Genomic DNA, 18,485 nt, shown 5'->3' with positions numbered 1-18,485 from the left:
TCACTGTTGTTCATAGTTTGATAGAACATATACACTCACTGGCCACTTTATTAGGTACACCATGCTAGTAACGGGTTGGACCCCCTTTTGCCTTCAGAACTGCCTCAATTCTTCGTGGCAGAGATTCAACAAGGTGCTGGAAGCATTCCTCAGAGATTTTGGACCATATTGACATGATGGCATCACACAGTTGGCGCAGATTTGTCGGCTGCACATCCCTGATGCGAATCTCCCGTTCCACCACATCCCAAAGATGCTCTATTGGATTGAGATCTGGTGACTGAGGAGGCCATTTGAGTACAGTAAACTCATTGTCATGTTCAAGAAACCAATCTGAGATGATTCGAGCTTTATGACATGGCGCATTATCCTGCTGAAAGTAGCCATCAGATGTTGGGTACATTGTGGTCATAAAGGGATGGACATGGTCAGCAACAATACTCAGGTAGGCTGTGGCGTTGCAACGATGCTCAATTGGTACCAAGGGGCCCAAAGAGTGCCCAGAAAAAATTCCCCACACCATGACACCACCACCACCAGCCTGAACCGTTGATACAAGGCAGGATGGATCCATGCTTTCATGTTGTTTACGCCAAATTCTGACCCTACCATCCGAATGTCGCAGCAGAAATCGAGACTCATCAGACCAGGCAACGTTTTTCCAATCTTCTACTGTCCAATTTCGATGAGCTTGTGCAAATTGTAGCCTCAGTTTCCTGTTCTTAGCTGAGAGGAGTGGTACCCAGTGTGGTCTTCTGCTGCTGTAGCCCATCTGCCTCAAAGTTCGACGCACTGTGCGTTCAGAGATGCTCTTCTGCCTACCTTGGTTGTAACGGGTGGCAATTTGAGTCACTGTTGCCTTTCTATCAGCTCGAACCAGTCTGCCCATTCTCCTCTGACCTCTGGCATCAACATGGCATTTCCGGCCACAGAACTGCCGCTCACTGGATTTTTTTTCTTTTTCGGACCATTCTCTGTAAACCCTAGAGATGGTTGTGCGTGAAAATCCCAGTAGATCAGCAGTTTCTGAAATACTCAGACCAGCCCTTCTGGCACCAACAATCATGCCACGTTCAAAGGCACTCAAATCACCTTTCTTCCCCATACTGATGCTCGGTTTGAACTGCAGGAGATTGTCTTGACCATGTCTACATGCCTAAATGCACTGAGTTGCCGCCATGTGATTGGCTGATTAGAAATTAAGTCTTAACACACAGTTGGACAGGTGTACCTAATAAAGTGGCCAGTGAGTGTATATTTGAGTAACATTTATAAAATTCATATGAAAGTTCAATTATGAAATATTAATACATTTTTTTTAAAGCTGGAGTCGGAGTTGGTACATTTCTACCGACTCCGACTCCAACCAAAACTAACTCCGACTCCACAGCCCTGGCAGAAGGCAATGAGTTTTGCCCTAAACTACCCAGACGCAGATGTTATTTGTATGGGAGACTTTAATATGGTCATGAACAACCGCCTTGACAAATTGAGGTTGCATGATGAAGCGACTGGGGGGTCCTCTCCACCGACTACAACTCCGTTGTCATCATTTATGGGGGGTGGCGGGTGGTTGGATTTGTGGAGGGTGTGTCACCCTGAGTTAAGGGAATACACTTGCCACTCATCCACTAAACGCTCTCTATCATGCATAGACTATATATTTGGTTCCAGCGGTCTGGCAATGTGGGTGGCTGATATAGAGCATGGCAGTAGGGGGATCTCAGACCATAGTCCGGTCATTCTTAAACTCAAATATGGGCGGGTAAACAGTGGGATAGCTTGGAAGTTGAATCCTTTCTGGTTAAAATTAATAGGGTCTCCTGACAGAACGATTGATCCGTTGAATTGCTTCATCGCGTCCCACCCGGAACCTCAAGATATTAATTTATTTTGGGATGCCCTTAAGGCATACCTGAGGGGCTGTTTGTCCTCCACAATCTCTTATATTAAGCGGGTAACAGCAAGAATGGATGACGAGGTGGAGCAACGACTTAAAGACGCAGAGGCAACATATGTATCTAACCAAACTAGCGGGAACAGGACTGAGTGGCTGGCTGCCCAGAGGCTATATACTCAACATGTGGATACTAAGTCTAAGCGCAAATTATTCTTCACCCGAAAATCCCATTTTAAATTGGGGAACCAGACGGGCAAATTCTTGGCCTATCTGGTGTGCCAACATAACACCTCTAATACAATATTACAGATTCACAGGGTGGACGGTACACTGGTGTCTTCGACCGAGGAGATTCTTGGTTGTTTTCAGGACTACTACAGGTCACTATATGAATCTAAAAGTGACTTTGACACTTTGGGATGTCTAGACTATTTGTCAGATATATCATTCCCCACATTGGATTCTGAGCAACGGGCCCTTATGGACGCTGTGTTCACCGCAGAAGAGATAGATAATGATATAGCAGATATGGCCTCTGGGAAGGCCCCTGGACCAGATGGGTTCCCTATTGAACTATATAGGAAGTATCGGGATATATTGACGCCACTTTTGGTGAAGGTATTTCAGGGAATATGGGAATTCTATGCCTGAGTCCTTTTATAGGGCTAATATCATAGTGCTTCGGAAGGAGGGGAAGGACCCTTTAGAATGTGGATCCTATCGTCCCACTTCGCTAGTAAATGTGGACTATAAAATTTTCACCAAGATTCTAGCTACCAGACTGAATTCAACTATATTGAATCTCATACATCCAGATAAAACGGGTTTTATGCCTGGTAAAAGCACTTCCATTAACATCAGAAGAGTCCAGTCAATAGTCCAATATAGCTCCCTGGTGCCAGATAACAAATGGGCATTGGCATCGTTAGATGCTGCCAAGGCTTTTGACTCTCTTGAATGGCCTTTCCTCTCCGCATGTTTGCAGAGGTATGGCTTTGGCAGTAGATTTATAACATGGATCAAAATATTATATATGAAACCTAAGGCCCGTATTATAATAAATAATTCTATATCTGAGTCTTTCACGTTGCATAGGGGAACCCGTCAGGGTTGCCCTCTTTCCCCGGCCCTCTTCGCCCTTGCGATTGAGGCACTAGCAATACGTATAAGATCCTTCCCTAATATCGGAGGTATAGATATAGCAGGTCGGGTAGATACCATAGGCCTATATGCCGATGACATGGTGATATCCTTGAATGATGTGGAGGAAACTTTGCCACAGGTGATATCCCTTATAGATAGATTCAGTAAATATTCAAGTTCACATATAAATTGGGAAAAATCTGCCCTGTTACCCCTTTCCCATGCACCGATGCCCCAGCTGGAGGCTCTCTCCTCACTGTCTATTGTATCTAGTTTTAAATATTTGGGTATCCACGTCTCTAACAATAGTACGCTTGATCTACAACTTAATGTCCACCCGTTGCTGGAACTAGTTAAAGCTAAATTTGTGTCCTGAAGTAGGCTCCCATTATCTGTGGGTGGACGCATTAACCTGATTAAAATGATATTACTCCCTAAATTTAGCTATTCGCTTCAGCACAGTGCGGTAGCGGTGCCCAAGTTCTTTTTTGTCAATCTTAATTCTTTGGTCACATCCTTTATTTGGGGGAAAACTAGACCCAAACTTAAATTGTCCACGTTACCAAAGAAGGGAGGTGGGGCGGCGTTGCCAGATTTTTTCCTATACTACTTAACTGGGCAGGCTAAAGCTTTAAATAATTGGATGCCGGGTAATTGCCTCCCTAATAATGAAAGCCACCTGCTTCACGCTGCACAAGCGGATTGCCCGTTAGGTTTCCTTGAGTTGGAAAAAACCAATGCTCCACGTCTGTTACCCCTGCTCCGGCTGGCACGATTAATATGGAGACAAATTAAGAAGGTAATAGGGTTTAAAGATGTTGTAGCTGAAATGCCCCTGTGGGAGTAATAACTATTTTCCGGAGCTACTGAATCACCCATCCGCCGTTTTTTGGACTCAGCGTGGCGTTTCTTCAGTGAGAGACTTGTATGACCAGGGGACCTTAAAGTCTTTTGAACAATTACAGGTCACACATGATATTCCGAGATCTCAATTTTTCCGCTATCTGCAGCTGAGATCGGCTCTTCAATCACATATGAGGGATAGGGGTGTGGATCGTACTATTTCATCTTTACCTCTGATAGGAATCCTTAATTCGCAGGGTCCCCAGGGTCTCATATTCTCTTTGTACACATATATGCTGTCAGTAGGGGCAGAATCGGCCATAAGCTCTATTAAAAGGAAGTGGGAACGACTCATCCCTAATACGCAAGGAGAGGAGTGGGAGGAGATTCTGGAGTCTCCGACTGGAGTATCACCATCTATTAATAACAAAATGATACAATTATATATAATAAATCAATCATATTTGACTCCGGTGCGACTCTTTAGGATGGGTCGGCTTCAATCACCAGAATGTATGCGATGTCACTCGCCAGATGCTAATTTTATTCATATGGTGTGGCAATGTCCAACTATCCTACACTACTGGAAAGAGGTGACTACACTACTGATGTCCCTGGTGCAGGCCCCTGTCCCTCTAGAGCCATTGGTCTGCTTGTTTGGGGTGTGGGAGGAGGAGATTTGGGATCTCTATGCTGGGGTCTTCTTGCGCGAGACGCTGTTTATGGTACGGAAGGTGCTGGCACGGAGGTGGATGGGGAGCATAGGTCCTTCCCTTAGATTTTGGATCAAGTGAATTCAATTGTTCCATACGAGCGCACGTTATACCAAAACAGGGGATGCCCGGGTAAATTTGAAAAGATCTGGGAGAGGTGGAATTCCTCTCACCTCACTTTTCAAGACTGAGACATCACATGCGACACAATATGATAGCGGAAACTAGGCTGCGGAAATAGTGGGTATTAGTTGACGTAGTGGTAGTTGTAGTTTAGGAGTTATAGTTAGTTCCTACTGTTGCATGATATGACAAGGTTTGTGAAATTGGATTGATATACATGTGGGGAAATACATAAACAATTATCCTTTACATATTCTTGGAAAGAAATGTACATATTACCTTGTTTACCTATAAGAGTGTGCAATTTCTTTGTATTATATTTTACTATGGACGGAAACATGTGTGCTATGTATAATGCCTGTTATCATAAGCCATTGCGTATGTTGTACATTCGTTGTACTCTTATGTTTAATAAACGAATTAAAAAAAAAAAAAAAAGAAGTTGCTGGAACGGCGCCCGCACCAGAGTTGAATATAGGTGTTGTTATTTTACATGAGATAAATACGGTGATGTTGAGAAGAGGTTTTCTGAGTAGTGGACACCCCCTTTAACTGTTTGCAGGCCCTAATGAACACAACTAATGAGAATCTCAATGATTTCACTTCAAGGTACTCAGGGTTTTCTGTCATCCACACGCACTAATACAGATTCTCACACCGTGATGAAAAGTGGTCAGTGCAGCAATGATAGACATACTGTTTCCATGTACTCAAACACATATCATATATTACTTTTTGTGTGCAATTTATACTTACTCACTGGATTCTTTTGTGAGGGTAGTACTAAAGGGTGTTGTAGCAGCAGCTTCAGAATGACTGCAGTACCAGCTGTATCCATCATCTGCAGGGGGCACTACCTGTTTGCCTTGTATTCTGCAAGAACCAGATGAACACATTAAAGCAACAGATAATAAACACGTTTTTTCATACTACAGTAAGTTATTCAATAAGTAATGTACATTGGTTGTATACTTTAAGATAATTCCTTAAAGGGAATCAGTCACCAGGTTTTTGACCCCTAATCTGGTAGGAGTAAAACAGAGACAGAGACCCTGATTCCAGCGATGTGTCACTTTAATGGGTTGCTTGCTGTAGTCTTGATAAAAATCACTGTTTTATCAGCCATAAATTATCACTAGAGGATTAGTAAACCTGCTGTCAGGTAGTCCTCCATATTCATTAATTCTGTATAATCCTGCCCCACCACTGATTGGCAGCTTACATGCTGCTTTCAGATTACATGGCTAAACCTGCTGACATATTCCCTTTAAGGTGTGAAATTGGTTATTAAGGGTGACAACTCTTTGGCTGCTTTTGCACTAGCAAATATAGTAATCCACGTAATCTCTCTTATAAGATTTATTGAAGGGAATCTGTTAGTAGGATCAGCCCTCCTAAGCGGTTTATAGAAAGCTCAATAAAATGATACCTTTATATCTGTAATCTGATGCCTTATTCCTAAGAAATTCACATTTTTATTAACATTTAAGTGAACTGTTAAGATCTATGGGATGGGTCGGACATGGATCTCCTTGAGAATCTGCCTCCTAACATTAAATTAAATGAAAGGGGCGTTATCAGTGTGAGACATGTAATGACTGACAGTCTGCTCTTCTGATCTACATGTCTCACACTGGTAATACCACAATTCATTTATAATAATCTCTGGAGACAGATTCCCCGGGAGATCTATGTCCGGCCCATAGATCTTAAGAGCTCCTTTACATATTAAGAAAAATGTGGATTTCTCTGGAATAAGACATCAGATCAAATATATCAAGGTATCATGTTATTCAGATTCCTATGACCTGTGTGCCCATTTAGACAGCTTAGGAGTGCTGATCCTACTGATTCTCTTTAACCTAAATATGCCAGAAACTCAGCGAACCAGTCATGCACAAAATTTATTAAATCATTTAAATACATTTTGTATCTTACTTTCCAAAGAATGTGGCTTAAAAATGTGATGCTGTGCACCCAAATTTTGGTGTCAACTAATGGCACCAAATAAGATAATCTATAGATGTGTAAAGATGCAACAAATATGTCATCTAGCATGAGCCAATGTGATGAATTTGATGCATCTGAAGGCTGTCTTTTTATGCCAGGTTCACAGACGATGGTATCTCAAGGTATACGGATCGTTGGCAGAGGTTGACCACGGGTCTCCTGATCCGAAATTATACCCTCATTGGCATATATGAGGCTGTCAATCCAGGTAGGAAAACCAGTGGTCAGTCCGTACATTCAGGTTCATATATAGATGATGAAATATGACCCGTGTAAGGTTACATTAAGTAGGATTAGCACACCACCTCCATTATCCGCACATATCGCTGACCATGTAAGAAATATAGCAGGGGTGTAAGCACATTTCTCTTCACAGATTTAATGTTCTAGAGGACACAAGAAACAATCAGCTTGTAGTGAGTGAAATACCGCAGATGTGGGAAGGACGACGTCCATTGATGGCACTCTTCTTGAAGACCTTCCACAAGAGTACTGGCTTTCTGCTCATAGAGCAGCTCATCAATCTGCTTAAAAATCTTCTGCACTTGTCTTGTTGCGGCCTGGTCAAACTCCTGCCAAATGAGACAATACAGGATCAGAATGTAAAACAGCATGGCGTCTTAATCTCATTACTGTCTGGTTATCTGCATAATGAAGGTAAGATAAAGCTTTGTCCCAGAAGGTAGAAGGTGTAAAGGGCCCGTTACACATAGCGATATCGCTAGCAATATCGCTGTAACATCACTGGTTTTGTGACGTAGCAGCGATATTGCTAGCGATATCGCTATGTCTGATACTTACCTCCGACCAGCTCCCCCGCTGATTATCGCTGATCGCGCGAGAACGGCCTGGGCCGTTTCTCGTTGGGCGCTTCCTGTGGCGCCGACGCGCGACGCGGGCGGGAGGACGTCAGGATCGCCTCGTCTGACAGGTAAGTAGCGACCCCCGTCCTCTGCTATGTCGCTGGTGAGACCTGCCTGTGTGGCAGCTCACTAGCGACCACTTAGCGATGCACCAGCGATCCATATCGTTGTCGGGATCGCTGGTGCATCGCTTAGTGTAACGGTACCCTTAGAATAAAGGCAAAGACATCAGATTGACTTTTTGGGGTTGTCATTAGTGATGAGAGAATGTGCTCGGATAAGGTGTTATATGAGCATGCTTGGGTGCTAACAGTATCTAGGGCGTGCTCGAAAAATATGTTAGAGTCCATGCGGCTGCATTTCTCACAAACAGGCAATCCCTGCAACTGTTGCAGCTGTCAAACAGCCATGAGACATGCAGCCGTGGGGACTCGAACATATTTTTCGAGCATGGTGAAGACATGCAGCTAGCACAAGAGCATGATCGGATAACACCTTTTCGGAGGACGTTCGCTTATCATTAGTTGTCATCCTCACAGACAGACAAATGGTTCAAATACGTTTTACGATTCCAAAAGAACAAAAAAAAAAAAAAAAAAAGGAAATAACGTGAAATCGTCAGAACTGGTTTACTTGAGATTAATAGAAAAAACATTTAATGGTAAAGTTGAAAATCAGCAAACCTGAGCTCTGCATAAATTCTGTAAAATATGGGAGGACTGCAAAATTCACCAAGGCACGGAGATTATGTCCTTACTTGGGGGTGCTGGGCAATATTATTACTTGTGTCGAACGAGATATGTCCGATTAAGGTCCTAGGAGTGATGCATATAAAATCTGTTTCCATAATGTCCTTCCTGTTTCAGGTGAAAACTAAAGAACTAGGAATCTTGGGACTTATCTTTCATAATCTGTATTTGCACATGAGTGGACAGACTGCCTTATTTACCTTAAATACGTTGATATAATGAGATACTTGCTATTTTCTATGTGGTCCGGAACAAGGAGGGGGGGGTTTGGATGGGTGTTGTCTTTCGTTGTATGTTAAAAAATTCAATAAAAAAATATATCCGATTTAGAAAATGGTCAGACCTAGTAATGCTCTCCAGGTTGGAGATGTGAGAAGCGTCTGAATGATGAAGGGATCCCTTTTCCTGCAGAAATAAACCTTCTGGATATTTCTGCTAAGCTACATACACACACATGTGTGACACGTCAATGTGTTGTCCGATTCTTTCTAGGACAGCACCCAGGCTCATAAGAGTTTCACAGATCTGCTCACACATCTGGAAAAATTATGAATCCAGGTGTGAGATCCAAGCGAATCAATGCATGCCTTATTCTCTGTCTTTGCGGATCAGAATCAGCCATACAAGGCAACGAGGATCCAAGAGACACAGATGCAAATCAGAAAGCCGATATGATCCAGTTTTGCTTCCATGTCACACAGACCTGTTCCATAGTGATAAATTTGACTAAAAACATAGGACCTTCCAGGGGTCTTTTTATTGACTTGGAAACACATACACCTCTTTAGTGCAAAAAAAAAAAAAAATATAGAAGCAACTAGGAAATTCATCTTTTCTTATGGATGGTCACACGGATGAGTGAATATAGACTTATCCACTAACAGCTGATTATTGCCAATAGAAAAAAAGCCTGAGCAGCGTTCCTCCTTCTAGAATATTAACATAGCCACAGAAGATCATTTCAGCTCCATCTTCTCCATCCTGCATAGTGGATTCAGTGGTGTGACAATAGCCCAATCCACTGCATAATCTACAAGCCACTGCCCCAATGAGTGGCAATAATCCCCTATTTCCTGATAGGAATGCTTCTATGGTTTTACATTCATTTTTATTCAGGGTACACTCTTGGATACAATGCTTTGGTCTCAATGGTTTGTCCACAGCGTGCCTGGTCATACTATGCCTAGTCCTACAAAATGTTTGGTGGTATTTTGGATGCAGGAAAACAAAGCTGCACCTAAAGACCTGATGTTCTTGTAATGTAATGTCAGATTACTAATGAAACCGTATGCTCTGTATACACAAAGCTTTTATTTCTTACATCGAAGCCCCACGACAAAACGGAGCTGTTGTCTGTAGAAAGGCCGGCACCACTCTGAAATTCCGACCATGAAACCTCGGTGTCATCCCTGGGGGGCCCAGAATCTCCAGAAACATCGGATTTACTGAAAATATAATTATAAAAGATAGATCTTTATGGTTGCATCACAAGGAACGTCAAACATATAATATAACAGGGTTATTCCAATGTTCTTTACAGGTAAAATTGTAAATTGTTATTAATATTTTTCTCGGTTGTCAAGAATGGTGAGATTTTCCATTTTATCGTTACTCACCTGATGCCTCCTGTAGGTTTTCTGCCACCGCAGTGGTGGCCGAACATGCGCAGTACTTCCAAATTCTTTCCAATAAAGGCGCTATGCACTGCTCTAAGTCCGGACAGATCGCTGGAGCGCACTTTTAGCTCCCGATTCGGCCAACTTCAGTGTCACTGTGCTTCTGCTGTTGCTTAGGCAAAGCTGGCCTATAGAGCAGCATCAGAGAGCGCACAGCTTGTGATGTGATTCACGGCTCAGGCACCGTGCTGCCTGCATCCTCCACTGCGCCACCAATGATCCTTTGGCATATCTCTACTATTTCAGCTCCACTGAAACCAGGACCACCAGCCATATTGGTATTTGGATAACCTTCAATCCTTGAAATATTGCCTAGCAGTGACACTAATTATCCGGTGACTACAGACCCTCTACTTTTAAAGGGCGACTATGCGATAAAGGCCGCTATCAGGCCGAAACGTCAGCTGTCACTTCTTCACCGTCAACCAATTAATAAATACTCACCTTAAGCATATTTTACGTGTGCAGTGATTCTATTGAACTTATGATTAAGAGACCGCTGGCTCCTTTTCACTAGCACCGTGCATTCAACCCTTAAGTCGAGTGCTAACCATTTCGATTATCTAGTGGAGCAACTATGTCAGTGTAGCAGGAGCGCGCCCCTTACCCAGCAAGAAAGAAGCCCAGAGACCGGGAGCAGGGAGCTCATATTTGGCAAAATGGAACAACCCATTTAATTCATATCATATAAGATATTATCTGAAAATTGTCTATTACAAGGCATTGCCCATTGTATTTTTTGCCTATGGCTCAGAATAGTCAAAAAAGTTAAAAAAGCAATATTCATATTACTGATCTCCCAATTGCTTCCATTCCAATGCTGCTTGGTCCTCCATTAATTTATACTTTCTGATTTCATCTCGAAAATCAATGAATGTCCAACCACTGCACCGGGGATTATTTATAACATATCCTGTGTAATCACACTGGATCAGCCAAGCTTTTCTAATCCTGTGCAACTCTTTAATGTCTGCACATTGCAGTAACTTGAATTACTAGTTCTTCTGAGCATAACTTAATTTTAGCCTTCTATACCTGTTCTATAAAGATGGTGGCATTTATTATGGTCGCCATCTGTTGGAATTCACTCACTTCAAAGCTTGATATCATGCGATGCTCTCCTATAAACCACTGGTGTAGTGCCTGGCATTTTACATTACCTTACCATCTTAGATAAAACTAGTCAATTTTCATCTAACTTCATTCACTTAAATGCATTCACCCACAGAGCTAACACTCTACACCAAAACAAGTAACGGAGAGTTCTTCTCAAGTCCAATATTTTGTTTATACAAGAAGAGACTATCCTGAGGATGTCTGCACGCTTTTACCTATGTTGCATTCACAAAAGTTGTATAGGTTTACCTAACAAGGTGGACAATGAGGCCCTGATTCGTCAAGCCCAGCGCTGGTTGTAATGAGCGGTCGAGGTGGAGCGCGAGGCTCCTGTCTCACTAAGAGGCGCATGCCACCTCATGAATCAGTCCATGCTGGAGTAAGATTTGTGGCATAGCGAATGCCACCGATTGTCATGAATTTGATGAGCGGTGGTCTGCACGCCCCCAACCGGGGACCAAGTTGCACCAACATTTTGTGCCTTTTCACAGCTTTTTTTACCACTGAATTCTGGCATAAAAACTTTGATGAATCAGGACATGAGTGTATACGAGGGTGACTGGACATGTTGTAATAAAGGGCCAAGTGGCGAAAAACTCTGCAGCAGGAAGAGAGGTTTTAAGACTGACTATGGATTAGACACATTACAGCAGAACATAAGGTTAAAAAAACCTAGACTTTACCTATGTGCTTCAGATCCAATCATTTGGAGAAGAATACACTAACAACCATTTCCTAACATAGCAATATTACCAGCATCAGAGAAGCTGTCAGGGACATTTATAGAATTAGTCATGGAGTCTAAAGTTAAGTTCCCACAATGAGTTTTTGATACTGGGTATATTCACTGCACAAAAAACGCAGCATCTTAAGGTATGTGCCCACAATGCAGAGTAGCTGCAGGTTTGACGTGTGTGCTAGTGCTGCGTCAAACTCGCAGTGGCAAGATGTTACAGCATAATGGATGGGATTTCCACAAATCCCATGTCCACTATGCGTCCACAGACGCCCGTGGATCACCCGAGGAGACGGACATGCGGCGCATCTTTCCAGACTGCTGCATGTCAATACAATGTATTGGACCTGGTGTTCTGCACGGTTCAGTGATCACATGCAGATTCACCTGCGTTCAATAGCCGGCAGCGCTTTGGATGCAGCGAACATGCGCTGCGTCCAAAGAGCTGCTAGTTCCGGATCGTGGGCACCCAGCCTTACAGTTCCAGCAAAGTGGAGGGGATTTATAGAAATCTCACACCCACTGTGCTTCTTATTTAAGCTGTGTTAACTGACCTGAAATCCTCAAAATCTCAATTTCTCATGCAGTATATATGTGTTTTATTTGCAGATTTTTCCCCCCCAAAAAAACGCATGTAATCCACACGATTGTATCAATAAAGTTTTAGCAAAGCCAAGTAACATGGAGTATCCAATAAAAAGAGACAAAACCCGCAGCAGAAAAAAGGAGCAAAATCACACGTAAAAAAAAAAAAAAAAACGCATTCAAAAACGCAATAAAAAAAAATGCAAGTAACTTAATTGAGCTAATTGGTGCAGAAAATCTACAGTAGGAAACTCACCAAATACTTATGGTGGGAATATAGCCTAACACTGGGAACCCCAGCAGTGGGACATATCTCTGTCCGCAGTGTCACGCTTTGGGCACTCGTTATGTGACCGCTTACACACAGTTCACATGCCAAATTTTTTCCATTACCCATTGACTCGCTTTTTAAACATGATTATTCCGACTGATCAAGCTATAACATCACAGGTAACATCTGAGTCCTTTGATCCCACTTATTAGAAATGCTGAACAATTATACAATCTATCCCACATGACAAGCACCTTTCACACTCAGAAGCCACATCGTATCTTTCACTGCTGAGAGACCCAGAAAATCCTTCTCCTTTGTCTGGATGGGGGTAATTTTCTCCAGCTTTCGGGATCGTCTGTTTACTAGAAATACAGATATCAGTAGGATTATTAGATGAAGATGCTGAAAGTAAGGACATTTATACAAGAGACAGATGGCCGTACGGATGTGTAAACGGGCAGAGAACTTACATTTGTGACGTCTGTGATACTGGTTTCCTTTTGTATCTGGAAATCATCCTAGTACACAAGTCACTGTGACATTTCCTCCTGATGCCTGTGATCCACAAAGATGGAGAAATATTCACATAAGGTTTTGTGACTATCATCATTTACCCTGTAAACAATCAGGCACCCCCCTCTCCCAGACTCCTGAATGACAGATCTGTGCGGCCATACATTCCTCCCTCCCATGTCATTATCTGGGTGACTGCAAACAGGTATTGCCTAAACCGTGAGCAGCATGGATCACAGTCAGATATATTAGTCACTGACAAGCTGGCCATAGTTTTTGTCGGGTGAGGTTGGGGGGTAAAATGGGAGGGATTTTTGTGGGCTTCTGTCGTGTTTATGTTATACACTATTTGGGAACTATCCTGTATCTGATTATCTGTTTTTTCAGTTTTTGAAAATGTTTAATAAAAAATTACCTGATAAAAAAAAAAAAGAAAAGCTGGCCATAGCCAGAGAGCAGACAGGTCCGGCTGTGCGGCTATTCCCAGCATCGCTGCAGACGACTGTCAGGTCTATTGCTACATACACAAAAGGAAAAGAGCAGGAATCTCATGACAGGTTCTCCTTATCCAAACAACCTGATCCAACAAGGACCACCCGGGGACCCTGGAGGGAATCTGCCCCTGTGTCTAAGCTTCTCTATCTGATAGCAGCATAAGATAGGGGCAGAGACCCTGATGGCAGTGTATTGCCCCCATGTGTTACACCCCACAGTGTGCACACACTGTACACAGCCCCCTACCCAGGGATATAATCAGATCTCCCAGCTGTCAGGCCACGTTCACACGGTCAGTATTTTCCATCAGTATTTGAAACCCAGAACCAGAAGTGGTGACATGTCTCTATTATACTTTTCCTCTGATTGTTCCTCTCCTGGTTTTGGTTACAAATACTGAGGTAAAATACTGACCAAATACCTCCGCAGAAATGGGGCAGGTGACCACCTCTCCCGCCACACCAGGAGCAGGACCCCAGGAGAGCAAAGCCTGAGCCCTAACATCCCCCGTGTTCCGGCACGCGTGTTTATCCCACCACAGCGCCCCTTATTTCCGCCTCCTCGGCACAGTGACACGGATCCCCGCTGCCGCCCGCGCCCGTGTTCGCACCTGCGGAAAAGGTCCCTGCTGTCCGCCGCTGTCAGGCCGCCGTGAGGACGCTCTGTAGTCGTCATGACTCCCGCCCCCGTCATTCCCGGCGACGGCCTCCTGTCACATGTTCCCGCTGGAGGCGCCTTATAATGACGTCACCACAGGCTTTTCGCTTCCTCTGGAAGTTTGACAGGACTGGCTGCTTGGTGAGGAAAGAAACAGAGGATTGTTCAAACTGAGGTAACCCGCCATCCTGCTGCTGAGCTGTGAGCTGCTGTGGCGGCACGGAGGGGCCTGTAGCGCTGGCGTGGGCAGTGGCGGTGCGCAGACCGCCATTGTACAGGCACTGGAGCTCATGGTCACACTGTGGGGATTGTTCAGTGTCACCAACATTTCCATCAGAAATGCCAGGGGTGAATGTGAGCAAGTGTTCATGCAAGGATTTATTTTCCTACCTACCTGGGGTCTAGGGTGGCGAATGGGTTAACGTCAGCATGTCTAGTAATGTATGGCATTGGAGGAGTTAACTGGTTTGTACCAGGCATGGAAACTATCCTCTGCCCCTGGGATGTGAGGGGGGTGACTGCTGGGACCCCTCCAGTCCCTCAGTGGAGCGGTGCCTGCGCTTGGGGGTGACCACGCCATTGATTCTCAGCGACACAGTGGAAGATAATTGAGGTTAGCAGAAGCCCCCTCCTCAGTGCGATGAGGACGCCGTCTCCTCTCCTACAGATGGGGCTAAAGTCCAAACTTGGTAAATACCCCTATGGGACTTGTGCAGACCACAGTATTATTGGTCCGAGTATGATCTGACAAAGCGCATGAGCCAATGTTATTCTATGGGGCCGTCTGCACGCAAGATAGTTTTTAGATAAAAATCGCTACATAACAGAGTTTGATCTGATGTTCGCATTGCACTTAGTCAATGAGTCTGTGAAAAATATCAGACTGCACTCAGATGGCATCAGAGTGTAGTCAGATTTCCAAAAAGTGATAGAATGGAGAAGATTGAGACTTTTTTTTTTCTCATCTGAGACAATTGTATCACACTGTGATCAGCGATCCGTGTGATTTGCATAATCTAGCTGATTCTCTCAGACGGCGAAATATACAGGCATCTGCCCTTAATGTCGCCATCCATGAAGAAGAAATATGAAAGTGGTAATAACGGTCTCCGTGGTTGTGTGCGTCAGTGCAAGGATCAATGGTCGCATCTATAGTGGTGTAGGTGATGAAGGGACAATGGCAACATCCATGGGAAACTGTCAGCAACCAAGGTGGGCTAGGGGGCAGTAAAGGGTCTGTGGTCTGGTGCATTAAGAGAGTTAGTGATGTGCTAATAAGCAGTTCAAGCATTTGTAGTGGTCTGTGTGATTGTCCCCTCCCAAGACTGTAGTGATGCTTTTCTCTGGCAGATAGATGAACATGATGTGCTGATCTCTTGTCTTCTCTTCTCTTTGAAAGCATAAAATGATGGCTACTCTGTGGCTGTAAAGTTCCCTAAGCGTTTGGGTTGAGTGACGCGCTGTGCACATCTTTATAGGGGCTCCCTCAGAGAGGAGGTGTGGGGAGCATTTGCATGGACAGGTGACCAGTGGAAAAATCATATAAGCCATTACATACTGTGGGGGCACTGTATTGGGGACTCCGGCATCTGGAAACACTTTTCCAGGACTGCAGCAAACTATTAGTTGCTAAGGAAGTCTTAAGAAAATATTATGAATATCTGCTCTCCCCACCGCCACAAAAGTTTAAAGGGAACGTGTTGACAAGGTTTTTGCTTACCAATTTAAGAGCAGTATGATGTAGAGAAAGAGACCCTGATTCCAGCAATGTTTCACTTGCTGGACTGTTTGCTGTAGCTTTGATGATCACTATTTTATCAGCAGGAGATTATCACTAAGGGCCTAGTAAACCTGCTGCCATGTAGTCCTCCATAATCATGAGCACCGTATAACCCCTGGCAACTTTCTGCCTATGCACAGTGAAAGCTGCCAGTGAGTGGTGTGGGGTGGGTTATAATCAGAGAAGCGGAAGCGCTGTACAAGAGAGGGGAAAAAAAGAATATTTAAAAATAAAAAAAAATCTGCAATGAGCAAAGTAAGTGGCACAACACTCGATTTGAGTTCTCTTCCCCTACATCATGCTGCTTTTAGATGGGGTAGAAATAATCACAGTAAATTGAGGGAAAAGTGTTATGAATATTGTTTAAGGCCCATCCATTTTTTTTTTCCTCTTAGAAATCTTGCACACCATGGAGAAGCCAAAGAAAATGCTGGTTGTGGAAGACTTTGTAGAATATCACCTTTTTCTGGTGCCTGAGGAGCCAAGTGACCCTGCAAAGCTAAAACTGATTTTGCAGCAGTACATAGAAGAAATAGTTGCTAAACTTGCTCCGTTACTGGCTGATTACATCTGGCAAAACCAGGCATTTAATCTTAAGTATACATCAAGGAAAGGTACAAGGATACACATTAATGTAATGAAAAGCTGCATCTTTAATATTCTCATTCAACTACTTACTGTTTTTTAAGATTACGGTATTTATTTTTATGCATTAGTAAATGGAATTGTTATCAATAAGCTGAAACTTTTTTTTTTTTTTTCTCATCAGCCAAAATTTCCTCTGTACAGGGCTCGGAGTGTTATGTCATTTCTGTCTGTATGGATGTGATCTGTAAGGTATTTCAGCCTTTGGATGTAAACAATTGCTTCCAGAAGTTGAGAAATGAAGTGTAGCGGTTCAATTTATAATCCCTTTATGCATCGGAGATAAGAATTGCTAGTTTTGTGCTTTGCAATTAAACAGAATCTGTCACTGTCACTTTTTTTTTTTTTTCTTCTCCATCTGAGAGCAGCATGAGGCACTAGTGGCAGAGACACTGATTTCAGTGATGTATCACTTAGTTTAATGAGTGCTGCCCGTTTTTGTCCCTGTAGTGGAACAGGGAGACAGTGGCTCTCTGGTCCTCAATCGTTCTGAACTAAATATGTGTCTTTGGACACACCTCATGTTGACGATGGCTCTAGCCCCGATGGCCATATACAGCTCTGGCAAAAATTAAGAGGCCACTGAACAGTTTTATAAAAATCAGCTTCTCCATAATTCCCCAGTGTGGATTCCGAAACACTGGTTCAAAAAAATGCATAACATTTTTAGAGATTTAGTGTGGAAGAAAGGGGTACCTAGAATAAAATTGGAGAAATTACAGTTACCAAAGGATCAGTGTGGATTGGCATTACCTCATGCGTGGTGATACTTTCTGGCTTCGCAACTGCAACATTTTTAAGGGATGGGTTCTGGAGGAACATAATGAAGCAGGGGCATTGGTCATTAAATTTATGGGGGGGTGGCAATAATATTTTAGACCTTTTGGAATCAGATGGCCTTAGGGACAGGTTCTGTAGTGCCCCAACGCTGTTCCTTATTCATAAGATATGGTGGACTTGCAAAAAATTATGGGAAATGGGAACTTCTTCTCAATACACCCCTCTATGGAATAACATACACTTGAGAGAATTATACCATTTGGAGGGATTTGGAGAGTGGAAAAAGCAAGGGTTGAGATATTTGCGTCAGCTGTATATAGGGGGGAATATTTGTTCCTTTGACCATTTAAAACAAACTTATCGGATAAAAAATTCGGAATTCTATAAGTATTTACAATTGCGGCATGCCTTGAGGGCCCGGGATAATATAACACCGATTAGAATATCTACTAACTGGTTACTGGACCATGTTGTCAAAGCAAAAAGGATGAACGGGTTGATTTTACTCTTCGCCACGACAGCACCCACTTGGAGAGAGGGATCCGCCCATAGGAACAGGAAACCTACAGAGATAAGAGGGCGGTCCGCCTCTCCCCCTCAGTTGGTTTCCTGTTCCTAAGGGGAACCGCAGGATACGCTACAGCTTACCTGGGCCAAGGAACCGCCTGTGCAGTGTCTGCGAGAACGGCAGGGGTTCCGGTCCGGAGGCAGCAGCGGGGGAGTGCTGGAATCCGGCTCCCTCCTCGGCTGATATAGATGAATGCGGCAGAAACACCGGTACCAGGTGGCGCCGACCGGGGTTCTTCTGAAAATGACATGGCACCGGCGGGAGGATCCATTCCGGTCCATGTGGGGGCGCAGGAACCGGAGAAAACGGCAGCCTC

General features: G+C 43.7%; 2 protein-coding genes across 4 annotated transcripts in view; one reads left to right on the top strand and one right to left on the bottom strand.

Annotated features, from left to right (window-relative positions):
- The window catches only part of FAM149B1 (family with sequence similarity 149 member B1), a 68,013-nt gene extending 53,536 nt beyond the window's left edge, over positions 1-14,477 (bottom strand). For all 3 annotated transcript variants that reach the window (XR_012234182.1, XM_073585828.1, XM_073585830.1), the window contains exons 1-6: positions 14,350-14,477; positions 13,202-13,286; positions 12,983-13,093; positions 9,666-9,789; positions 7,162-7,304; positions 5,479-5,595 (exon numbers count right to left, since the gene is read on the bottom strand). Coding sequence is in view for 2 of the 3 variants with exons in the window: in XM_073585828.1 (XP_073441929.1) it covers positions 5,479-5,595; positions 7,162-7,304; positions 9,666-9,789; positions 12,983-13,093; positions 13,202-13,248 (542 nt within the window). In the remaining variant the exon portion in view is untranslated. The remainder of the gene's footprint in view (positions 1-5,478; positions 5,596-7,161; positions 7,305-9,665; positions 9,790-12,982; positions 13,094-13,201; positions 13,287-14,349) is intronic.
- Positions 14,433-18,485, top strand: part of ECD (ecdysoneless cell cycle regulator) — a 65,674-nt gene continuing 61,621 nt past the window's right edge. Inside the window, exons 1-2 of the mRNA XM_073585827.1 lie at positions 14,433-14,571; positions 16,572-16,790. Of these exons, the coding sequence (XP_073441928.1) occupies positions 16,586-16,790 (205 nt within the window). The 5' untranslated portion in view covers positions 14,433-14,571; positions 16,572-16,585. The remainder of the gene's footprint in view (positions 14,572-16,571; positions 16,791-18,485) is intronic.

Source organism: Dendrobates tinctorius, unplaced genomic scaffold (genome assembly GCF_039654945.1).
Source record: "Dendrobates tinctorius isolate UK_male_01 unplaced genomic scaffold, ASM3965494v1 ptg000089l, whole genome shotgun sequence".
In the NCBI taxonomy this organism is placed as follows: domain Eukaryota; kingdom Metazoa; phylum Chordata; class Amphibia; order Anura; family Dendrobatidae; genus Dendrobates; species Dendrobates tinctorius.
The sequence above is the reverse complement of the archived record's forward strand: the minus strand, read 5'-3'. Positions and strand labels throughout refer to the sequence as shown.